The 23,770-nt window shown below is 35.9% G+C and overlaps 1 protein-coding gene across 2 annotated transcripts in view; it reads left to right on the forward strand.

The window, feature by feature from the left end:
- Positions 1–23,770, forward strand: part of CNTNAP2 (contactin associated protein 2) — a 1,285,310-nt gene that overhangs the window by 965,959 nt on the left and 295,581 nt on the right. For both annotated transcript variants that reach the window (XM_087946425.1, XM_087946426.1), the window contains one exon: positions 9,376–9,576. In XM_087946425.1, the coding sequence (XP_087802551.1) occupies positions 9,376–9,576 (201 nt within the window). The remainder of the gene's footprint in view (positions 1–9,375; positions 9,577–23,770) is intronic.

The following is a 23,770-nucleotide window of genomic DNA, read 5'->3' on the forward strand; positions in this document are numbered from 1 at the left end:
AGATCCAGCAAAAAAAGGGGAAAGGAAGATATTAAGAAAGAGAGGGATATAAACTGGAATGAGAAAAGATATGGGGAAAAGAGGGGGAGGAGAAGCAGTAAGAAACAGGTGAATGAAATAAAGAAATACGGAAATAGTAAAATGTTGAAAAGAAATTGTTTTTTCAGAGATAATGGTTGATGAATTAAAAAGGGGATTCTGCAGGGTGACAAGGGGTAATAAGAATATTTCTGCAATTAAAAATATTTAGAAAATAGTGTAATATAGATACTGATAACTCTTATTAAAAATCAAGTGGGGGGAATATGCTGTGGAATCCAAGTGAAAAGATGTAATGATTATTATTGTAACTTCTCAAAAATAATGGTTTATTGGGAATTAAGATGAGGGAATAAAAGTATATTTTAATCATTGAGGTGTCACACTCAAAACAGTAAAAGGGGGGAAACCTATACTTGTTGGGGGGGTTTTAGTGTTAAAATTTGTATTAATCTAGAATTTATAAAAAGAATGTGTAATGGAAAGGAAATATGACACACGAAAGAGCCAACTAAATTAATAAGTTAATATAGACTATTAAAAGCAAGGAGAGACATTGGTAATTATTATTATTATTATTATTATTATTATTATTATTATTATTATTATTATTATTATTATTATTATTATTATTATTATGCAGCAAACACATATTTATCTTTATTTTTAAAATAAATATTAAAGGATTATATTTGAAATCATTGAAATGAAACAAAAAGATGTTTCAATTGAGATTAATGAAAGAGGCTAGAATTAATGTGTTTGTTTCTCTCCTTACTGAAATTTTGGAATGGAAAAGGTAATAATAGAATTAAGTATGCATATATCAATGTATAATTGCTGACATATTTGTATGTAAAGGTGATAACCCGGAAACATGTCCACTAAAAAGAGATTTTTGTTTTTAATGTGAAAAACTGAATAAAGTTTGTTTTTTAAAAAAAAGATTTTATTTACTATAATATTTTTGCTTTCATTTTATAGCTAGCTTTCTGAAACAAAACAGTTTGTTTAATGGACTTATTTAGGCCTGAAAGTGTTTCACTATGTAATAAAGGCATATGGAGATTGTATTAGCCATTTACTTTCTATTTTGTTGTTATAAAGATTTTCCCCGTCATCTCTGTTTTTTCAAAACAGACTGTGCTTCATTGGTTTATGGATGATAATGTTCAAAATTTCTTTGCATGAAAAGATGTACCTGTCGCAGTATGGCTAATAGAAAGTATTCCCTCTAACCGGTCCTCCTGAATTACAAGCTGTTTCTTTACTTACTCTTCTTCAAGGCTCTGTTGCACTTATGAAGTAAACATTTTAAACAATAACTCCTGGACATGTCACATCAAACCTGGTTGCTTCTTGCTAAGAATGCTATTTGTCAAATTGACAACTAGTGGTGCTAAAAATTAAATAATCCAACCTATGAGGAAATATTTATTTTAAAGAGGGTTTTCCAATAGCACATTAATCCTTATATTGCCTTCGCTCTATCTCTCTTTTTTAAAATAATGCTTAGTTTTCCCAAATAACAAACTCGGAATGGATTTATATTAAAAGGAGTGGGTTATTTACAATATTTCTGTTTTGGGTTCACTCACAACTTGGGAAGTTTTTTTAACTGTTTTTGTTTTGTACTTGTAAGCTACTCAGAATCTATGGGATAAGTGGCTATAATAAATTTAAATTTTGAAATAATATTTTACATTCATATATTTGTGACATTTTTAATGAGAACCATAGTAAAAGGCAAGCACTGCTCAAAAAAATAAGTGAACACTTAAGCAACACAATGTAACTCCAAGTCAATCACACTTCTGTGAAATCAAACTGTCCACAGGTAGCAACACTGATTGACAATCAATTTCACATGCTGTTGTGCAAATGGAACAGACAACAGGTGGAAAGCATAGGCAGTTAGCAAGACATCCCCAATAAAGGAGTGGTTCTGCAGGTGGTGACCACAGACCACTTCTCAATTCCTATGCTTTCTGGTTGATGGTTTGGTCACTTTTGAATGCTGGCAGTACTGTCACTCTAGTGGTAGCATGAGACGGAGTCTACAACACACAAAAGGCTCAGGTAGTACAGCTCATCCAGGATGGCACATCAATGCGAGCTGTGGCAAGAAGGTTTGCTGTGTCTGTCAGTGTAATGTCCAGAGCATGGAGGCGCTACCAGGAGACAGGCCAGTACATCAGGAGATGTGGAGGAGGCCGTAGGAGGGCAACAACTCAGCATTAGGACCGCTATCTCTGCCTTTGTGCAAGGAGAGACAGGAGGAGCACTGCCAGAGCCCTGCAAAATGACCTCCAGCAGGCCACAAATGTGCATGTGGCTGCTCAAACGGTCAGAATCAGACTCCATGAGGGTGGTATGAGGGCCTGACGTCCACAGGTGTGGGTTGTGCTTACAGCCCAACACCGTGCAGGACGTTTGGCATTTGCCAGAGAACACCAAGATTGGCAAATTCACCACTGGCACCCTGTGCTCTTCACAGATGAAAACAGGTTCACACTGAGCACATGTGACGGACATGACAGGGTCTGGAGACGCCATGGAGAACGTTCTGCTGCCTGCAACATCCTCCAGCATGACTGGTTTGGCAGTGGGTCAGTAATGGTGTGGGGTGGCATTTCTTTAGGAGTCCACACAGCCCTCCATGTGCTCGCCAGAGGTAGCCTGACTGCCATTAGGTACCGAGATGTGATCCTCAGACCCCTTGTGAGACCATATGCTGGTGTGGTTGGCCCTGGGTTCCTCCTCGACAATGCGAGACCTCATGTGGCTGGAGTGTGTCAGCAGTTCCTGCAAGATGAAGGCATTGATGCTATGGATTGGCCCGCCCATTCCCCAGACCTGAATCCAATTGAGCACATCTGGGACATCATATCTCCCTCCATCCACCAATGCCACGTTGCACCACAGACTGTCCAGGAGTTGGGGGATGCTTCAGTCCAGGTGTGGGAGGAGATCCCTCAGGAGACCATCCACCACCTCATCAGGAGCATGCCCAAGCGTTGTAGGGAGGTCATACAGGCACATGGACGCCACACACACTACTGAGCCTCATTTTGACTTGTTTTAAGGACATTACATCAAAATTGGATCAGCCTGTAGTGTTTTTTTCCACTTTAATTTTGAGTGTAACTCCAAATCCAGACCTCCATGGGTTACTAAATTTGATTTCCATTGATAATTTTCATGTGATTTTGTTGTCAGCACATTCAACTATGTAATGAACAAAGTATTTAATAAGAATATTTCATTCATTCAGATCTAGGATGTCTTATTTTTGTGTTCTCTTTATTTTTTTGAGCAGTGTATGTTTAAGAGAGGAGAAAGTTCAGTCCTCTGTGCATCTCTGATTAGTCCTTGGGGATAAGGCTACTTTAATTATTAATTCTCTACATTAATTTATCTAGAGAAACAAGAAAGTTTACAGCTCTGCAACTGTTTGTATTAAAAGTTCCTCCTTGCCTCCTCTTGTTTTGTCTACCAGATGCTATTCTGGAAAGGAATTAGCAACAAAATGAGTTGCAGGAGCATCTTGCATTACACATACATACATACATACATACATACATACATACATACATACATACATACCATACACACACACACACACACACACACACACACACACACAGGATAAAATAAGATAAAAATAGGGGGGGGGATCTGACTCTGCCTACCAGCATTCATCGGTATTCATCTGGCTAGCGTCCTGACAGTGTGTGAGAGAGTTGAGGGCTGTTTGGAAACTGAAACAGTATTTGCTGTGTGAGCAAGAAGGAGACAGCAAGGAGCTTGGTAATGGCTTAACTCAACTGTTCTGTACTAAAGCTGCTTGGTACTCTGAAACTAAAACTGAAACTCCTCTCTTCTGCTTGTGTTTTGCATTTGGAACAGATTTTTTTTTCAGGTAGGGAGAGGGAGTAGAGCTCCTTAGCATCAGATCATGTTAATAATAATATATGAAATACTAATGGTCTGATGGTCATTTAAAAAAATCCTTTCTTAGTGAGCTCCTAAAAGCTAAGAGGAACATACATGCCAAATTTCAAGTTTGTAGGCTTTACGATTCTGGAGATTTTGTGATGGTATGTGAGTGGTTCCCTGCCTGGTTCTTAGGTGGGCATTGGCCATGGTGGGCGTGGCCTAGTCAGCCTCTTGCCCTCATTGGGCTCCAGAGGCTTTCCTCGAGCCTCCAGGAGGGCAAAAACGATCTCCCGGGGCTCCAAAGGCTCCCTGGAAGCCCATTTCCGGCCCTCCCAAACTTCCAGGAGGTCTGTTTTTCACCCTCCCTGATCTCCACATGCAGCCTGCACTTACCTGCATCCAAAATGGGCCATATGGGGACTCTTGGAAGGGGTGGGGTGGGCGGGGCCAGCCAGGAGTGGGATTTGGGGGTTCTCCGAACTGCACAGAATCTTAGCTAGGGGCTCTCCCAAATTTCTGTGAACCCCCAGCAGCCCACCCCTGTTTATACACACACACACACACACACACACACACAAACGAACACATTGTACTGCTGATGCAAACCTTTTGATACAGCTGAAAATATCTTCTTAACTACTATATGATGCATTTTACTCAGTTCCTGGATCCTTAAATTTTTAAGCCTGAGAAACTCTGGCAATATTCTCGATCCCATAATTTCCCAATCTCTATTGTGCTTTCAAAAACTGTGCACAAAAGCATAAAAAATATTCTCAGTTTTTCCCACAATGCTATTTGCATTGATCCTCAATTTGTTTTCTGTATTGGAAAAATGATCCACTAAAGTTGACATTGTACTTTACAAAACTGCAGTATAATTTAAAAATACTGTTATAAAAATATATACTGTACTGCAATTTTCTTCAAGCTAATTGCTTTTCTATCAGAAATATACTCTTATTTGGTTAATTCTGTGGATTTGTTTCACAGTATCCTGTTGATAAATAAATTGGCTAATAAGATACTGTCTTTTTCTTATCTGCATGTTGATTACTTCCTGTGTTAATTTCTGTGTAATGGGATAGCTTTTTGGAAGGGTATCATTTTCTTCCTTTAGTTGTCAAATTGTAGTTGGTTCAGTTGGTTCAGTAGTTGGTTCAGTAGTTGGTTCAGATATTAGGTTGCTAAGAAAATGACATTGGTTTATTGTTCTGTGATGGGAAATTGTTGTTTTATATTTAGTTGATGTGGGTCAAATATTTTTATGATTCTTAAATGGGGTATAAGTCTGTATCTCTCCTGTGTACAGCTAGGTGGAAATGCCATGCTGCAAAGAATTCTGCATTTTTATCTGAGATATTCTAGGATTTCAAATGCAAGAGAAAATTAGAAGTGCAGCACTCCACACATATGCAAAGTAGACAAAACAGAAGTGTACATTACATATGGCAAGCAATGATTCTCACTTCTTCAAAACTCTTTCTCTAGTGATGCAGGAATGGTTATCTGGTGGGATAATGAAATGCTCGCATTTGAAAAATCAAGACTGAAGAATTACAGTATTGCAACCAAATACCGTGTTTCTCATATAATAAGGCTGGGTCTTATTTTTTTTTGAGCCCCGAAAAAATGGCTAGGCCATCTTTTCGGGGTGACTAATTCCCCCTTGCATCTTCGGGTGGCGGCGACGGCTTGGATGTTGACCTCGGCATTGGTGGGGCACTTCATATCGGGGGTCAACACAGGCAGCACCATATCCGGGTATGCAACAAAAGTTCTTCCTAACGGCAAGCCCCCCACCATTCCCCCTGATTTCGCATGTTTTAATATAGGCCTTAATTTGGGGGGAGGGGCTTAATTTCATTTAATGCCTGTAAAACATGCTGGGACTTCCTATTGGGGGAGGCCGTATTGTTGGAGAAACAGGGTACTTATCCTTCATCATGTTCACATAGTGACATGTACAGTGCATATTTGCTCCAAGAAACCAACGTGTTCCAACTTAATTATTAAACAGTCTAATATCCTTATTTTTATTCTGTCTTTATGGTGACATGTGCTTTATTTCTATCACAATTAAATCAGATTAAATCAAGTATAAACTCGTAGCCCTGCAGCTATCAAAATCATACCAGTATATGTTCACACTTTGCCTCTTAACATATCTAAAGTCATTTGTAAATAGGCTGTAGCCCTGAACCTTTTTGGAGAGCAGCCTCAATTTGATGCAGTTCTTGAGCCAACCAAAGTAGCTCACTCATAGATTGAAACTCAGGAAATTATATCTTGGACATTATCATAGGATATGATAAAATGTCTGTGACAGTTTGCTAAATAAAAAGACAAGGTGAGCACAAAATATTTTGCAATTGGTCTGTAATCAAAGTCAGAACATCTTACTAATATAGGTAATGATCAGTGTAAAGGAAAAGGAAGTTGATTTTTTTTTAACAAAGAGGCTGCTTTCAGTTTTTCTAGTTATGTACTTGGTTGCTTTGTATTTTTATGTCTATTTAATACAATACAAGAAGTTAATTTTTTTTCAGGTATTCTTAAAATTTTAATCATAAAAATTACATATATTATAAGAATAACTGCAGCTATTGTGTTTGTGGAGCAAATCTGGAGATCTATTGGGTACCAGAAAAAATAGCTTTCTATTCTAAATATGTGGCATTTTGTCCACATATATGTTTCATCTATCTAAATAAATAGATAATGGGGAAATTATACTTTTCTCTGCAGCTTTTTTAGAGTGATCCACTTCTCATAAGAACCTATATTGGCAAATAACTAAATTTACATTCTCTTCTTTGAAATTCACCTTGTGTTTGAAATAGGTCTTCTGACGACTAAGTTAATCAGCAGTCTCCAGGTATCTGCCAAATTTTGGCTCATTAAAGAAAATGCCTTGTGCTTCTATGGTGGATCCATCTGCTTAATTTTGCTTTAAAAACATACAGTGGGAACCAATTATACCATATAAGTTGGTATGAGTTCAGTTAGCTCCTAACATTTTTATATGACTGAACAAGTAATTATGAGAAAAATAAATCTTAAGAGTAAGGATAGAATAAGGGTGAAATATTGGAATATTACATTTGAGATTTACAAGCAGTGGTGAGATACAAGTATTTGAGCTGAACTCTCTAAACTCTGAAGAGAACTAACCTAATTAGTTAGGACAGTTGGCATTCATATCTTCTTCTCTATCTAAAACACATATTTGTGGGTAAAGAAAGAAAGTTTCATAAGGCGTTCAATTCCAATAAATTTATGACAGTAGAGATCTATAGCTTGGTCAAGAGTTCCATAAGCCTATGCAACAACCACAAGAATCATCTTCACCAGAACCAGAAATATTTACGTAGTACATTTGTTATAACTCTGTTACAGTTTTGTGCTGGTTCCTGACTATAATATAGATTGAAATTGAATCTAACTCTGTTATAGGAAATTGACAAGCCTTTCATTTTCTCACTTATCCCCACCCCACATTACAAGATGTAATTTTAAGATTTATGCAGCTTCAAGTCTATGCATAGCTGCAAGGCAAGATTTCCATTCAAGAAATAAAGATAATTTCTCCCCTAAAAGTAGTTAAATCAGACAGGAAAAGACATAAGACATAAGACATAAGAATTTATTTGTCATTACACTTGCAAGCGGGTGCAACGAAATGAGGTGCTCTTCCACAAGTAAAACTGGACAAACACCACTAAAAAATAAAAAAAAAAAATAAACTAAACACAACCAACCATACAATAATCTCTACAATTAAAAAATGTAAATACCCCACTACTCTCAGCCATTAGACTCCACAAAAATCTTATGACCCTGCATTCAGACTCAAAACTGCACTTGGATAAAAACTGTTCTTAAGAGAGGAAAGACAGGCAGAAGAAGTTGCTATTTTGTACTCCTGCTTGCTGAACCACTGAAATATTTAACAACAAAGTTGGGTTCTGCAATTTCAAAGGCTGTGAAACATGTGAAGAAAGAAATAAAACATGGGAGCAATAATAGTTGTATCAGAATATTAACAACTGCTCAGAACAATTTCCAAGAGAATGATTCCAAAGAGAAGTGGTGAATTTCTTTTTATTGGATGAGCTCACTAGAGCCTAAACCTTCATCTGTTTGGGTTGTTTCATTACAGATTCCTCCAATAATAGTCAATAGCAATAAAACTGTGCATGACCAGGAGTTCAAACTCCTGCCTCTTTTTATGTGCATATAATCTGTGTGAGACATGTTAAAGAGGAACAAGGCTTCAATTGTACAATTGCAACCCGCCATTTTGACATTGTTGATAATCAATGCAGATGTCCCTAGATTCCTCCACTGGTAGGAAATTGTAATTTTAAATCTCCCCTTCCAAATTTACTAGGCTATACCTAATACAGTTTCTTTGTTGTCCAGTAATTTTCTTTTAAAAAAACAAATAATTATGTATACAAAACCAACACTAATCTTGAGGTCTTAGAAAAAGTCTCTAACTATCATCAGGTCCTTTACTTAAATATGCCAAAGTCTCAGCCTGAAATGTTCTTACAGAAAAACAGCAGCAAATGAGGAGTAGGTTTAATTTGTTTCTCCAAATATAAGATCCTTTTGGGCCTGAAAATAAGCACTCAGGCTTATTTTTGGGCATATCTTATTTTTGTATGTGTAGGAGGCAGCAAGTACAGGGGCCAACAGGAGTGGGAGCTCAGTTACCACTGGCCTAAACCTCTCTGTTCTACTGTCTACTTGCCCATAGCTGTAATGGGCCAATGGCTCTTGGCATGTCCCAGCCTCCACCCATCCTGCCTGCTGGATGGGCTCTCAGAATTCACTTTGCCATAGTGAAGAGTTGAGGATGAAGAATTTTGTACAACATAATTAAAAAGAAATGAAAATATAATGACATTGTTTATATTTCTTATGATAAGGGTGGAAAAACCACATTTTAATTTCTATTTTTTATTTATTTTTAGTGTCTATTTTCTTTTGCTATTGTAACTAATACTTTTAATATATTTTTTAAAAAAGAATATCTTGACTGAAGATTAGGTAACAATTGTTTTCAGGTTAAGAGTTTAAAAGTTTTTACTGTATGGCAATAGTACTCAATATTTGCTGCTTTTTTTCCCAGTGCAATACAAAAAAAAAGTGAAGTACAGGTAGTCCTCAACCTACAACCACAATTGAGCCCAGAATTTATGTGAGGGATTTGTTAAGTGAATTTTGACCCATTTTATGACAAGACAGTTCACTGCCTGAGGTTTGGTTACCTGTGTCAATGAAAGTTGTTGAAGTAAAGTTACTAGGATTAATTTCAATATGTGTCACTGAATAAGGCATAGCAAGAACTTCAATTGTTGAATATGTTCTTATCCATTTTTCATGCAGAAGACAAAGTATGGACTACTGTGAATCATGACTTACAAGAGCATTTTCCAGTGGTAAGCAACCGACCAGAGAAGCATGCTGTGTTACAGCTTAATTACAGTGCCACCATGGATCAAATCTCAGCCATCACTGGTAGCGCCGAGTATTGTGAACAGTTCATCTCCTATGTCTGTAAACTGTCAAGGCTGCTGAACACCCCAGGTAGGCTAAAAACAGAAAACTATTGTTGCCCTTATACAATTATTCTTACTTGGCCATGAGACCACTCCAGGAGTAAGCTAAAGATGGAATGTTATTGCTGCTGTTAGAAAAAACTGTTCAGTTTTGCAAAGTTTAAAGCATATCGAAAATAAGCTTTGAAGTCAGATCTACTTATATAGTTGCATGAAATGAGTCAATTTATGATGCAGGATATTTGAACATGAAACAGTGAGCATGAAAAAAACTGATCAGAAAAAGCAAGCACTCTAAAACTGATCAGAAAAAGCAAGCACTCTAACATCTTCCATTCAGACACAAGTATTTGCTGTGATCGTTCCTTTTGTATAAAAATGATTAGTGTTTGTTTAGTTACTTAGTCACAAGCTTGCAAAAATGTAAACATTACATGGGTTGAGAGAAAGACATATTGCACATATTCTGAAGTGCATTATTCTGAAGAGCAGCAGATAAACACTGATAATGAGAAAATGTGTCTGAAATTTTCAGTACCTGCCTTTTCAGCCTGATGAAGAATTATGTCATCTTCTTTCTCAAGGGTTGGATAATTTGTGGAAAAGGTTGAACATCTATGTTCTGTACTAAGTGGGGTAAGGGCTGTCTTTAATTTAATTACATTTTTGTGTAAAACCATCATAATTCCATTTTCAAAATACCAATTGCAATATATTGTCCATCTTTCCTCCCACATCTTAAATTCGGTATAATACCCAGCTACTGCATCAGCTCAAAGTACAGAACTGTCACCTGAACAAATGTAGAAAATATTTAAATCAGCCTGAAGGATATACAGATTTGTAAAATTTACGTATCAAAAACAGATGAGTTAATTTTGCTCATAAATAAACATTTAGTGTAAACTTTAAAATGGTTTTATTTTCAATTTCATAATCCTAGTAGCAGAGGGTTTTTAAAGGGTGTCCTATTGTTTTACTAAGAAAACATTTATTACCTGTTTTATTTCCTTTTTTGTGGTAAAGCATTCAAAATGTTTTATAAAAATTAGGTATGTTATTGTATTTTTCTTCTGTTTCTTTTACATCCAGAAATGATAGAGAGGAAAATATCTTACAAAAAATCATGTTGATAAATTTTAATATACATTCTGGGAGGGTATAATATGTATTGCACTATGTGGCCAGACTGCACTCATTAGCAAGATTATTCTTGGTTATATAATGACAAAGCAGAAGTGGATACATTTGTCTTTCATTCAGTATTCATTCTTGTCCTAAACCCCTTTCGGTTTACTGTTTAATACATAATGGTATTTTTACCTATCTCAGAATACAACTGAGCAAATGAGGTAGATAAGATAGACATTATTATGAACACATGGGCCGACCATAATCCATTAATAATAATTTGGAAGGGATATGAAAAAAAGTGAGAAAGTGGACGTTAAATTCTCAAATTTTAAATGAAAAAGAATATATTTCAAGGGCCAAAAAGGAAATGGAAATGTTTTTTGAGGATAATTTAAATCAAAATGCCTCACTCCAGATAGTATGGGATGCGGCAAAAACATATTTTAGGGTTATTACTATAGCATATTTGGCAAAAAGAAACAAATAAAGGAGACAAAGGCAGGAAAAATTAACAACAGAGATTAGAGAATTAATATAAGTTAGAAAGAGAACCTCAAAATGAAGGAGTGAAAAATGATATGGTTTTAGTTAAACATAAATTAAATATGGTAAATCAAGAGGAGAGGGTGAGAGACCTAGAAGCAGCAAAACAAAATTACTTTGAACATGCTAATAAATTGGGGAGTTCTTGACTAAACAAATTAAAAGCATGAGATTGAGAACTAAATTTGAAAATATGATTAGGACAATATATACTAGGAAAAAGCTAGAGTGATGGTAAACAGAGATTGTACCAAAACATTTGAAATTAAAAAAGGAGTAGGACAAGGATGTCCTATGTCACTTCTACTTTTTATATTAACAATAGAAGTGCTTCTAACCCAAATTAGGCAAAACAGGGAAATAACAGGATTAAATATTAAAATTCAGGAATACAAAACCCAAGCATTTGCGGTCGATTTAGTGTTTTTTATTGAGGAACCGATGGAAACAGGGACAAATTTGTTAAGGGAAATTGAACAATATGGATTAGTGGCAGGACTAAAAATCAATGAAGAAAAACAAAAATGTTAGTAAAAAACTTAACAGAAAAACAAAAAAGGGGATTAGAAAGAGAATTGGGACTACAAGTGGAGAAAAAAATAAATATTTAGGGATTTGGCTTACAGGTTGATGTTCGACTATAAAGGAAGATAATTACAAGAAATTGATATCACAATGTAAAAAAGATTTAGAGAGCTGGAAAAAGTTGCAAATATTGTTGATGGTAGGATTGCCACAATAAAAATGAACATTCTACCAAAACGTTAATACTTTTTCCAGACAATTCCCACAAAATTTGACTGATTTTTTTTGAAGATTTGAATAGAATGGTGCTTAAATTTATTTGGTTTGGAAAGAAAACACGTATTAATACAAAAATGCTACAAGACAATAGAAGTAGAGGTGGTCTAGGACTCCCAAAATGGGAACTATAATACCAGGTGGCAGCACTGCTGTAGATTAAAGATTGGATAAATTTAAATAACAAGAGGATATTAGTATTAGAGGGGCATGATCTCCATAGAGGATGGCATGCCTTTCTGTGGGATAAATGGGAAAGGACTCATTCATATTTTTACCATCATCAAATTAGAGATTCACTAATAATAATATGGGAAAAGTTAACGAAGAAGCATTACATCAAATTACTGGACTGGGTGTCACCAACGGAAGCAGTGATTTATCCTAATACAACACAGAATAAAAAGAGGATTAGATATAAGGAATTATTAGATAATCAGGGTAATTTAAAAACAACAGAAAAATTAAAAGAACAAGATATAAGTTTGGATTGGTGGCCATATATGCAGATAAAAACTAGGCATAAAAAAGATATGGAGGAATTTGGAATAGAAAGGGATCCCCAAAAATTAGACCAAATTCTAACGGGTAAAGAAGAAAAATTTATTACTAGAACGTACAATTATTTACTCCAAGTAGAAATGGAGGAAGAAGTAGTTAAGGGCCCAGTGATTGCTTGGGTACAAAACGTAGGTCACAGCATACAGTTAGAAGATTGGGAGAAAATTTGGACCAAGAACTGCAAATTAACATTATCAACAGCATATAAAGAAAATTTAATCAAAATATATCCAAATATGAAACTGCAATTCTGGAAATGTAAGCTCACAGATGGAACATACTACCATATGTGGTGACAATGCCTCAAAGTTAAAAAATACTGGGAAAAATAGGAAAAAGGGATTAGAGAAATTACGGGGTACGATATTGAATTTAAGCTAGAAGCTTTTTTACTGGGGATGATTAAAGGAAATCCAAAGAAACATATCCAATATATCGTGCAACAATATTAACAGCAGCAAGAATTGCTTATGCCCAAAGCTGGAAAATAGATGATGTACCTTCAGAAAACATTGTAATAATTAAAATACTTAATTGTGCTGAGATGGACCGACTTATGAGAAAACTAAAAGGTAAAGAGGAGTCTGAGTTTTATGAGGTTTGGGAAATGTTATATATATGGTTAGATAAGAGAAATAAGATTTGATATGGAGAAGAATTGTAAATATTGTACTTAAGTATATAAGTAACACGAGACACAGAACTGTTAAAATGTAAATTTTATATGTATTTTGAAAATAAATAAAATTTAAAAAAATAAAAAATAATAATAAAAGGAATAGCATATCTCCTGGAATTGTTAGTACTCCATAACTAAAGATCTTCAAGAAAAGATTGGACAGTCATTTGTCTGCTATGCAATAAAATCTCTTGCCTTGGGCAGAATGTTGGACTAGAAGACCTCTAATAAAGTGGTGGGATTCAATTTTTTTTCCTACTGGTTCTGTGGGCATGGCTTGGTGGGCATGCCTTGGTGGTCATGTGACTGGGTGGCTGTGGCTAGGTGATCATGTGACCATCACATGGAACAATCAGGTCAAAATCTAAAGTTCATCTGGACTCACATCCCACCTCCTCACACCTGGTGGGAATATGCTTGATTCTCAGAGGAAGGAATCTTATTTTGATTACAAAACCCCTTCCTATCTCTACCTCCCCCGTCCTGTTCCAACAGCTCACCCAGCTATCACTGTGGCAGCCCTGAAGATGCCAAGGAAAATAGCTCCAGGCTGACAATAGAGCCTATCTCAGTAACAGTAAATTATCATCCTCATAGTGCTGACTGCTATTCACAGAAGTTCCACCAAGCATGCCAATGTGAGCTGTAATTTTAGAAAAAAATGGAAGAGCTAGAAAATTCTCACCGCAGCTCCATATTTATGCTGTGCCTTCTGATCTATGACTGGAGTCTATGATTTGCTGCTTTTAAAGACTAGATTTTTATTCTTATTCTTCATTCAGCTTTGGATTTTGCTACTACTAAAAGTGGTTTATTTCAAGATCAGGTTTTTCTAGCACAAAACTTCATTCCCTCCTCAATGTGTAACGTGTAATGTGTAAAAATCACTGAGTGTAGCTGGTACTGATACACATAAACCATGAAATTAGTAGGTGTCAAAGTTGATAGCCTTTATATGATGCTATCACATTGTGGAAGTGTTTCTCATAACTTCATGCATGGTGATTGATTGAGACAATGGAGTGAACTTTAGTGTAAATGACAAACAATAATTATATTGATCTGAGCATTGAAGCATTCAGATTATGAGGTGACATTCAGTAAATGCATATCATGCTCTCACTGCTGCTCTGGAAATAGAATTTGTCAGTCTACAGATAGTTACTTTAAAGAAGTGTTTCTCAATCTTGATAACTTCCATAGGTGTGAATTTCAGTGCTCAATAATACCCATGTTGACTAAGGGATTCTGGGAATTGAAGTCTACAGTTTAGAACAAGAGCTGGCAATTACACCAATAAAATAATTCACAATGAAATAAAATAAATATCCTTTATTCAAAATAATTTACCATTGTGGTAAGAACTATTAGTTTTTGGTCAAAGTCATAGCATATGTTTCCAACAGGTTTCCCAGAAATCCCCAGAAAGAATGTTACATATATGTTCAAGCATAGGATTCTGGAAAGTAATTGAATATAGTATAGACTTCTTGGGAGCTACTGAATACAGCACAAAAAGCAACACATGAACAAAGTTACTGCCTGAAATTACTATATATCTTGCAGCACCAACAAAAATAAAATCATAAATACAACTCAGGAAGTTGTTCTTGACTAGGATTAAAATTAATTCTGAGCAATATGTGGCTCTTATATACATCAATAAATAGAAGAATTTACTGGTAATATAGAAAAAAAAGACTGATGGGCCAAAATTGTTTATTTAAAGCAATTTATGTGATATAAAGATTTAAATTGCCATATTTTCAGCTTGATTATAAATGTCAGAGATTAATGTTTCTTTGGATTGTAGAACAATTGTCCTGCCAAAATAATATTCTACTGAATACTCTAAAATATGATATGTTTAAAATTAGGAGATAAAACTTACTACATATAATATTTAATGTAGCTATTACTTTTAGTTATTCCAGTTAAGACTTACTGCAACTTCAATAGAGTAGTAAATTCATCTACTTCTATGAATCATTTTACAAAATCAATTTGGCTAAAATCAATTTGATAACCTCCATATCATCCCACAAAATAAGATCATAAGGTATTTATGTAGTCCAGAGTTGTTCTTCTAGTGTTTTACATTGTACTTTAATTTAGTGTATTATATTATACAATGTTTATAACATCATTCATTACTAGATAATAAGTTTTCTGTATCTCTATCCCATGGCAGTCAAACTCTACAGCAATCACATATGATTGCTGATATTCAGGTATAAGAAGGAATGTCTAACTTTAAGTAGAATAATTGTATCATACAAATAATTTATTTTAATGTGTAGATTTACAGGAATTAAGGAAAAACAGAAAAATACCATATATAACAGAGTGTCTAAACTTCCCACAAGAAAGCTACTAACACTTAGCTACTAACCCTTTCTTCTGTTCTCTTCCTTCTCAGTTTTTCACTAAAAAAGAAAGATAAGCAGTTGCTGTAAAGGGGGTGTAGAGAAATGGCTGGGCTCTAATGGAAAAAACTGGAGTCCTCAAATCTCTTCTCCAGAAGTCTTTGGGCTTGACATATTGGCCTCATTTTCTGCTTCAGATTAGTGATTTGGTATCTTCTACTGCTATTACTTAGTTTCCAGAGTGTCTCATTTGGTGTTTTCTAATTAACTGCAATGTTTGAAGAAGATATAGTCTCACAACTAGTGTTTCCTTTCTAATTACCATTACAATGATAATAATGGAGCTAATTTCAACAATTCTACCTCCTGCTTAGGTAGAATATAGGCAGTGGTTGGATTCATACAGTTCACACCAGTTCACACACCTGGCCCCACCCCTCACCCTGCCCCTCGCCCCTCTCCTCCCAGCCACTCCTCACGTGGCTGTCTTTTTGCCTAGATTTGTCCAGCTGGCAGAGGGAAAATGGATGGGGGCCTAGTGGGCAGGTGCCTCATCTGCTGCGGTTGCCAGCAGGCAGGGGATGGCCAGGGACTGCAAGGCTGCATCACCCCTCTGTCAGCCAGCCTTCCCATGCCCATCAGCGCCCTATGGATGAGTGCAGCAGGCCCAGAAAGGATCTCCCTCCCCCACCCTTGGCATTACCTTCCAGCCTGCGGGGCTCACATCACTCTGCTCACTGCAGCTGCCCGCGAAAGTAAGGCCTATGACAGGGGAGGAAGATCTGTTCCAGGCCTGCTGTGCTCAACTGGAAGGCATGGGCCAGCAGGTGGACAGGTGGGCATAGGAGAGCCAGCTGGTGGAGGGGTGATTTGGGCAGTGCAGCCTCGCTGTCCCTGGCTGTCCCGCCTCTTGGCAGCCGCAGCAGGCAAGGCCCAGCAGATGCAAAGAGTCCAGGTGAGGGGGTGAGATGGTGGCTCCTGTCACTCCCTTCAGATGCAAACGGAGCAGAGAGCACCAAGGCAGCCAAAGTAGTGGGTGAGAAGTTGAAGGAATGTCACCAGGAAGGCCGGTGCTCAGGCTTGCATCCATCTAGGTGAGCTTCACTGGGCAATGAGGTTCCACTGGGAAAGAGAAAGAAGGGAGATCCATACTCAGGGGTCCTGCTGTTGCTGCTACTGTTGCTTGCAAAGAGACTGTCAGCAGCACCACAATGCCTTCACTGCCCGGCTTCCCCAGCACTTTCTGCTACAGCTTTTGCCTGGAACAAAAGGAGAAGGAGCTACACGGAGCTATAGCAAGGAGAAGGGAGGAAGGGGCTTCATCTCTTAGGTTCTCAGACTCCAGTGCTGCAGTGGAAATCAGGTGGGAGGGCAAATCCTTCACCCATTCATTCATGCATACAGAGGGTGTGTTGTATTCCCACAATGGATTAAACTAGGGTAGAATAAGCAGCCATCAAGGGAAAGGCATAGTGCATTCTTTTTCCCTCAACCCCTTGCAAGGGGTTATAGAACCCCTTTAAACTAAGCATGATTTTTGAAGGTTGCCGATGCGCTTTCTTTGGTGTTTTGAACTGTGAGACATATGGAAAATTTAAATGCTAAAATAAACCTATCACAATTAAGACAACAAAGCCAGGTAAGGCGAGCCACCCCTCGATATGGGTGACATCAAGTTGGCCACCCCCAATCACATAATCACCCAGTCACGCATATCCAGATGGTCATTAGGGCAGAGAACCAGTTGTTAAATTATTTGAATCCCACCACTGGATATCATCATTTTCATTGGGCATTGTCATGTCCAATACTTGGCCACTCTATGAATCAGCATGTTCCATGCCCCTTTGTCTCACACTGCCTCCTTCAGATTCACTGTAGTCATTGTTGTCATCCTTTATAGTGTCCAGCTATAAAGCTAAGGCAGCCTCTTCTCCGTTTTCCACTGATCACTCCCAGCATGATGAACTTTTCGAGTGAGTTGGCTCTCATGACATGACCAAAGTTTGATAGACTGTTTGGCAAACTTGGCTTCAAATGATAATTTTGGTAAGATTTGGTCTAGGACTTCCTTGTTTGTTATTTTTGCAATCTATGGGATGCAGACTAGTCACTTCCAGCACTATAGTTCAAAGGCATCCATGTTCTTCTATCTGACTTCTTCAGAATCAAAGTTTACAGTTATAAGTAGCAACTGGAAAAAATCTTGCATTGACTCATCTATGTTTGGTTGTGAGGCTGATGTCTTTATCTTTGAGATGTTATTCATGTAAGATATTGCAGTTCTTCCAAGTGCTATACATCTTCTATCTCAGGGCTTCAGTTACCCCTTTGATTGATTTTAGAGCCCAGGAAGATCAATTCCTTTACAGTTTCGATGGTCTCATTGTCAATCTGCACACAGAGCTGTGTATTCTCTGCAGTTGTCATCATCTTTGTTTTCTTGATATTTAAGCTGGAATCCAAATTTTTCACTTTCATTTTTGATTCTCAGGATTAGCCACTCTTCCTTGCTTTCTGAGAGCAATGCTGTATTATCTGTGTATATTTCTCTGTATATGTTGAATAGCAAAGGTGAAAAGATGCAACTTTGCCAAGTAGCTTTTCCAATTCTGAACCATTTTGTGTCTCTACATTCCATTGTTACAGTGGCTGTCTGATCAGAGTACAATGACTAAATGAGTTGGATGTGGTGTGGTGATATTGTGAGTTTTTTGAGCCAATTCCAAAGCTTATCATGGTTAACACAGTCAAAAACTTTCTCTTGTATGATCTCTCATGGTTGCTTCCTGCAGTTGCTCAGCCCAGTGCTTTCTTTAGAAAAACAAGAACCATGTACTTGACTTCACACACCAAAATCTGAGCCATCTTATCTTTTTTATAAGGGGGGTCATCAAAGTTGGCTTGATGGTGGTTCCATTTACAATATTTGAATTATTTTATTTTTCTCAAATAATATTGGCTACATCATCCAATGCATAATAATTCCATACGTAATTCCTCTATGGCTATATAAGCAATGGGAACCATAGAATTCAAATGGGCATATATCCTCATAAGAAACCATCATGATAAATAAAATCTTTAATTCTTAATAAAAAGCCACAATGTTTATCCACACACAAAAATGATAATCCTTCAATAGTGTTATGGTTAGAATTATGTCTGTTAAAGGCAGAAATTTCTCTTTTTGCAGTTAAAATCTGATTTTAAACAAAAAATACATACACAATCTCACATATTTTATGATCCCTGGAAGATCCAAAACTCACAACTTTTACAGGCATTGTATCATTTAAATGACAACTAATTTCTTATCTCAGTATATCTATTCTAGAGACAAACTATTCCATGTTACTTGCCTGCAATAATCTGAGCCTACACTGGCATTCACTTCTTTGATTAGCTTTCCACAGCATAAAGTTAAATGATATGAACTTGGATATTAAATGTTTCATCTATTACACTCTAAATTCTGTAATCAACCTAAAGTGATAATAGAAGTACGGCATTTAGAGGCCAAATAATTCAGGGGCCATATAAGTGGCTGTAAAATGACATAAAAGGTATTTTATTTTGGCAAAAATTCTGTAGCAATACGGGTATTTTGGAAGGAATAAAAATAGGCAAATGGAATCCCTTGTATGGTGGTGCCAAGCCTTGCATGAAATTTCACAAAGATCTGCATCTGACAGACACCTTTTGGCTCTAATCTCCTCCTAGGAGAGGGATTTGAAATCTGGAGTATTTTCTAAATCTTTATGTGGAGGACATACTAAGAAAATTCAGTTGAATCATTTTACTTGTACAGGTAACTAAGAAGGCATAATAAACCCAAAACCAAGGTGCACTTTATTGAATAGAAAAAATTATTTTTGTAGTTCATAGTAGTGAAAAAATAGGTATGAAATGGGTCCTTTCAGTAGAGTTTGAATCTTTGAAATCATTTCACTAATAAATTGTAGAATACTAAACTATGCCCTGTGAATTGTTTGTATATTTTTTGAGTAATTCAGAACAGAGGCATCCACATACTGACAGCAAAATTTAATGTAAACTCTGATTTATTTCTGTTTAAAATTTCAGCAAGTCTAAAAGATAAGTCAGCAGCTTCTATAAAATCCAATAAACTTACCTGAAAATGACACAAAATCAATGGTGATCTCTTAATAAAGTGCTTAAAATAAACAACAAGATCAAAGCCAAGATAGAATCCCAATGTAGCAATGAATTCTCTTGATTACTTTGGGAATTTTTTGTCAGATTCAGTGGTGAAGTTAGAAGAATGTTAATCTTTTTTATTTGGTCTATCTTGGGCACAGAATTTTTCTTGAAACTGAAGAAAATTGAAGATAAAATTTTACTTTGTTGATACTTCCCTTTTTCCCTCCCACCCTTCTCTTCCCCGCTCCCCCTTTTATTTCTATTTCACATAAACTGGATAATTTGAAAATGTTTTGGAGGATACCCATAAGAGTCAAGATATTTTGAGGTTAAAAATTACAAAACAGAAATCATATCTGCAATAATTAACTCAATCTGTGTCACGTTTCTATTTAATATATTTTAAGTTTTTAGAAAAACTGGAAATAAATGTGAAATAGTTACAATGGTAAGAGTAGGTAGTTTATCTGAAATAAAGGAAAATCTGCATCATGTGTTTATAACCATAGATATTTTATTCTAGAAAAAGTGATGGCCATTCTATGTACCACCAGATGGATTTGTAAATGATTGACAAACCATACTCAATGAGTAGTCCTTAATAATACTACATCTGCATAGAGGGAAATAAGCAGTGGGGTGTCAAAAGGTTCCGTCTTAGATCAAGTCCTCTTCAATATCTTCATAAATGACTTAGATGAGTGAATGGAAGGGGAACTCATCAAATTTGCAAATGACATTAAACTGGCAGTAATAGGCAACACCCCAGAAGACAAGCTCAGGATCCAAAAAGATCTTACAGATTTGAACAATGGGCCCTATATATTTTTTCTGCTTGTTCTGATTTTCCTTCAATTATTTTAATTTTTTCTTCATGTTTGGTTAGCATTTGTTGAAAAGTCCCCAATTTTTCATCCATACTTTGGAATTTGGGGAAAAATTCATCAATATGATCAAGGCAATATATATAAAACAGACTGCAAAAGTGTTTATGAATGGGGACACAACAGAGAATATTAATATTAAAAGAAACACAAGACAAGGATGCCCATTTATTTATTTTGACTCTGGAAGTGCTAAATAGAAACAACCACCAAGACATAGAAATAAAAGGCATGAAGATAAAAAAAGAACAGTACAAATTACAAGCTTTTGCAGACAGTTTGGTGTTTATTATAGAAGAACCGCAAGAAATGGAGTACAGAAAATAGAAGACTATGGTGACGTTGCAGGACTGAAAATAAACAAAGAGAAAATTAACATCTTAGTTAAAAATCTTACAAAGGAACAGGAAAAAAAGACTTAATGGAAAAGATAGACATTCAAATAGTTAAAAAAGTAAAATATTTGGGAATTCATCTATCAGTGAGATGTGTAACCATAAAAGAAGACAACTATTTAAAAGTAACATGGCAATTTAAATTGGATCTGGAAAAGTGAAGAAACATGCAATTATCACTGTTAGGAAGAATAGACACCATTAAAATGAATATTTTACTGAGAGTGTTGTACTTGTTCCAAACAATCCCAAACAATAAAACTAAAAGGGAAATACTTTGAGGAATTAAATAGAATGGTAACTAAATTTATATGGCAAGGCAGAAAGACAAGAATCAGGTTGAAATTAATGCAAGACTCTATCAATAGAGAAGGTTTTGGGTTGCCAAACTGGGAACTATACTGTCAAGCAGCTGCCTTTACTGACTAAAAGAATGGATAACTCTGCGACTTAGACAATTGCTTGTACTGGAGGGACACAATTGGGGTGGCATGCCTTTCTATGGTAGGAAAAATATAAAGCACATAAATACTTTCAGTGACACTACATTAGGAATGCCCTATTTGAAAATACCAGTCTGGCTGTCCATGATGGAGGCACTAACACACCAAATGTGATGGATATGGGAAAAATTATAAGATATAAAGATATTATAAATGAGAAGGGGGAATTAAAAATCAAACAGGAATTGAATAACCAAGGGATAAATTTAACATGGTGGCCACATGCCAGATACAATCTAGATACCGTAATACAGATCCAGCTTGCCTTCAGAAATTGTAGATGCTTCACCACTGGAGTTTTTAAAGAAAATACTGGATAGCCACCTGTCTGAAATGGTATGGGGTCTCCTGCTTGAGCAGGAGATTGGACTAGAAGATCTCCAAGGTATTTTGTTATATCATTTCAATAAAATAAAGGTTTAAACACTTCCATTTCAGACAAGTGGCTGTTCAGTCTCTTCTTAAAAACCTCCAGTGTGAAACATCTGAAGGCAAGCTGTTCCATTGGTTAATTGTTCTCACTGTTAGTAAGTTTCTCCTTAATTCCAGGTTGCTTATCTCCTTGATTACTTTCCACCCATTGTTTTTTGTCCTGCCTTCTGGTGCTTTGCAAATGATCCCGTCTCTTTGTGGCAATCCCTCAAATAGTAGAATACTGCTGTCATGCCCCTTCTAGTCCTTCTTTTCTCTATACTAACCATATCCAATTCTTGCAACTGTGCTTCATATGTTTTAGTCTCTGGGCCTTTAATCATCCTAGTTGCTATTCTCTACGCTCTTTCCAGAGTGTCAACATTTTTTGTGGTGACCAAAACTGGATTTAGTAGTCTAAGTGTGGTCTTACTAAGGCTTTATAAAGAAATACTAATATTTCATGTGATTTTGATTCTATGCCTTTTTTAATGCAATCTTCTTTTTATAAGAATTGTATTAGCTTTTTTGGCTGCATACTGCTGACTCATATTTTGTTATGTCGTTTTAATAAAATAAGAGGTTTAAACTTAATCTAGATCCTACAGACCATTTTAGATCAAATTTATACATTTTAGTTTAGATCTTAGAGCTATTTCTTTATTGGAATAATAAAAAAGAAAATGCTGGCACAGTTGAAACAAAGCGTTTAGGTTACAGTGTATTTTTATAGCCCCACCATCAATCTATATGTTTGTTCATATTTCATGGATGATCATTGTTGGATTGATAAAATTCCTCCTTAAATATCATCATCTATCATCTGAAGAATAATTCCAATAGATACATAGAGAACCCTTCTTTCCCCTTGGGCTTTAAGTGTGACATTAAGATTATGCCATTGGTCAGCATGGTTTACCAGAAAAAATGTTTAGGCAACAGTAATTATAATTATTCATTTCAACACAGATTTCACAAGACTAATCTTATACATTGTCATATCCATGTGACAGTTAAATTCATAATCTTTATATCACTGAGCTTGTTTTCTTTTTTAATTTTATGTTACAAGGTTTCATGGAAATGATAAATTACATTTTACAGACTTTTTGCACCATGATGATAATACCAATACATAATCCATGTCAGAACTTTATACGCTTGTGGAGAACTAGTTCATGAGAAGTACAGACTCTATGATCCTTGCTCCTAGATTGGATTCCCCATCACTATATGCAACTAGTATTTGGCATCTGTTGTAGTTGACTTATTTAATGTAATAGAGATTATTTCTTATATTTCTATAAGAGCCCTATTATCGTTGTGGATTTATATTTTTTCAGAGTTATTTGGTGTAAAATATTTTTATACTTATTTGCCTCATGATTTGACTGGAGGAGCCATGAATGAAGCATACTTTTTGGAAATGACATGAAATAACAATCCTAATTCTAGCCCATTTGTGAGACAAAAAAAGCAAAAAGTATTTTATCAAGCAATCAAACTTTTTTCATGTTTTAAAATAAGCTTGCTTTATGATACTAATAATTCCTACATCTCTAGGCTTTATTCAATATTTTCAATATCAAAATCACGACATTAAGTTTCTGATTCCACTTCCAGATGATCTTGATTGAACATAACTGTTTTCAAATGCTATTAATCATCTGTCAAACCTTGGCAATTCAAATGCATTTGATGTACCTCTAATCTGAAGTAGGAACAATCAAAATAACAAATATATGCAATAGGAATAGGAATAGAATAGAATAGAATTAACA

This window comes from Notechis scutatus, chromosome Z, assembly GCF_049901735.1.
Source record: "Notechis scutatus isolate UNSWTSFEM ecotype Mainland chromosome Z, rNotScu1.2, whole genome shotgun sequence".
NCBI lineage: Eukaryota > Metazoa > Chordata > Lepidosauria > Squamata > Elapidae > Notechis > Notechis scutatus.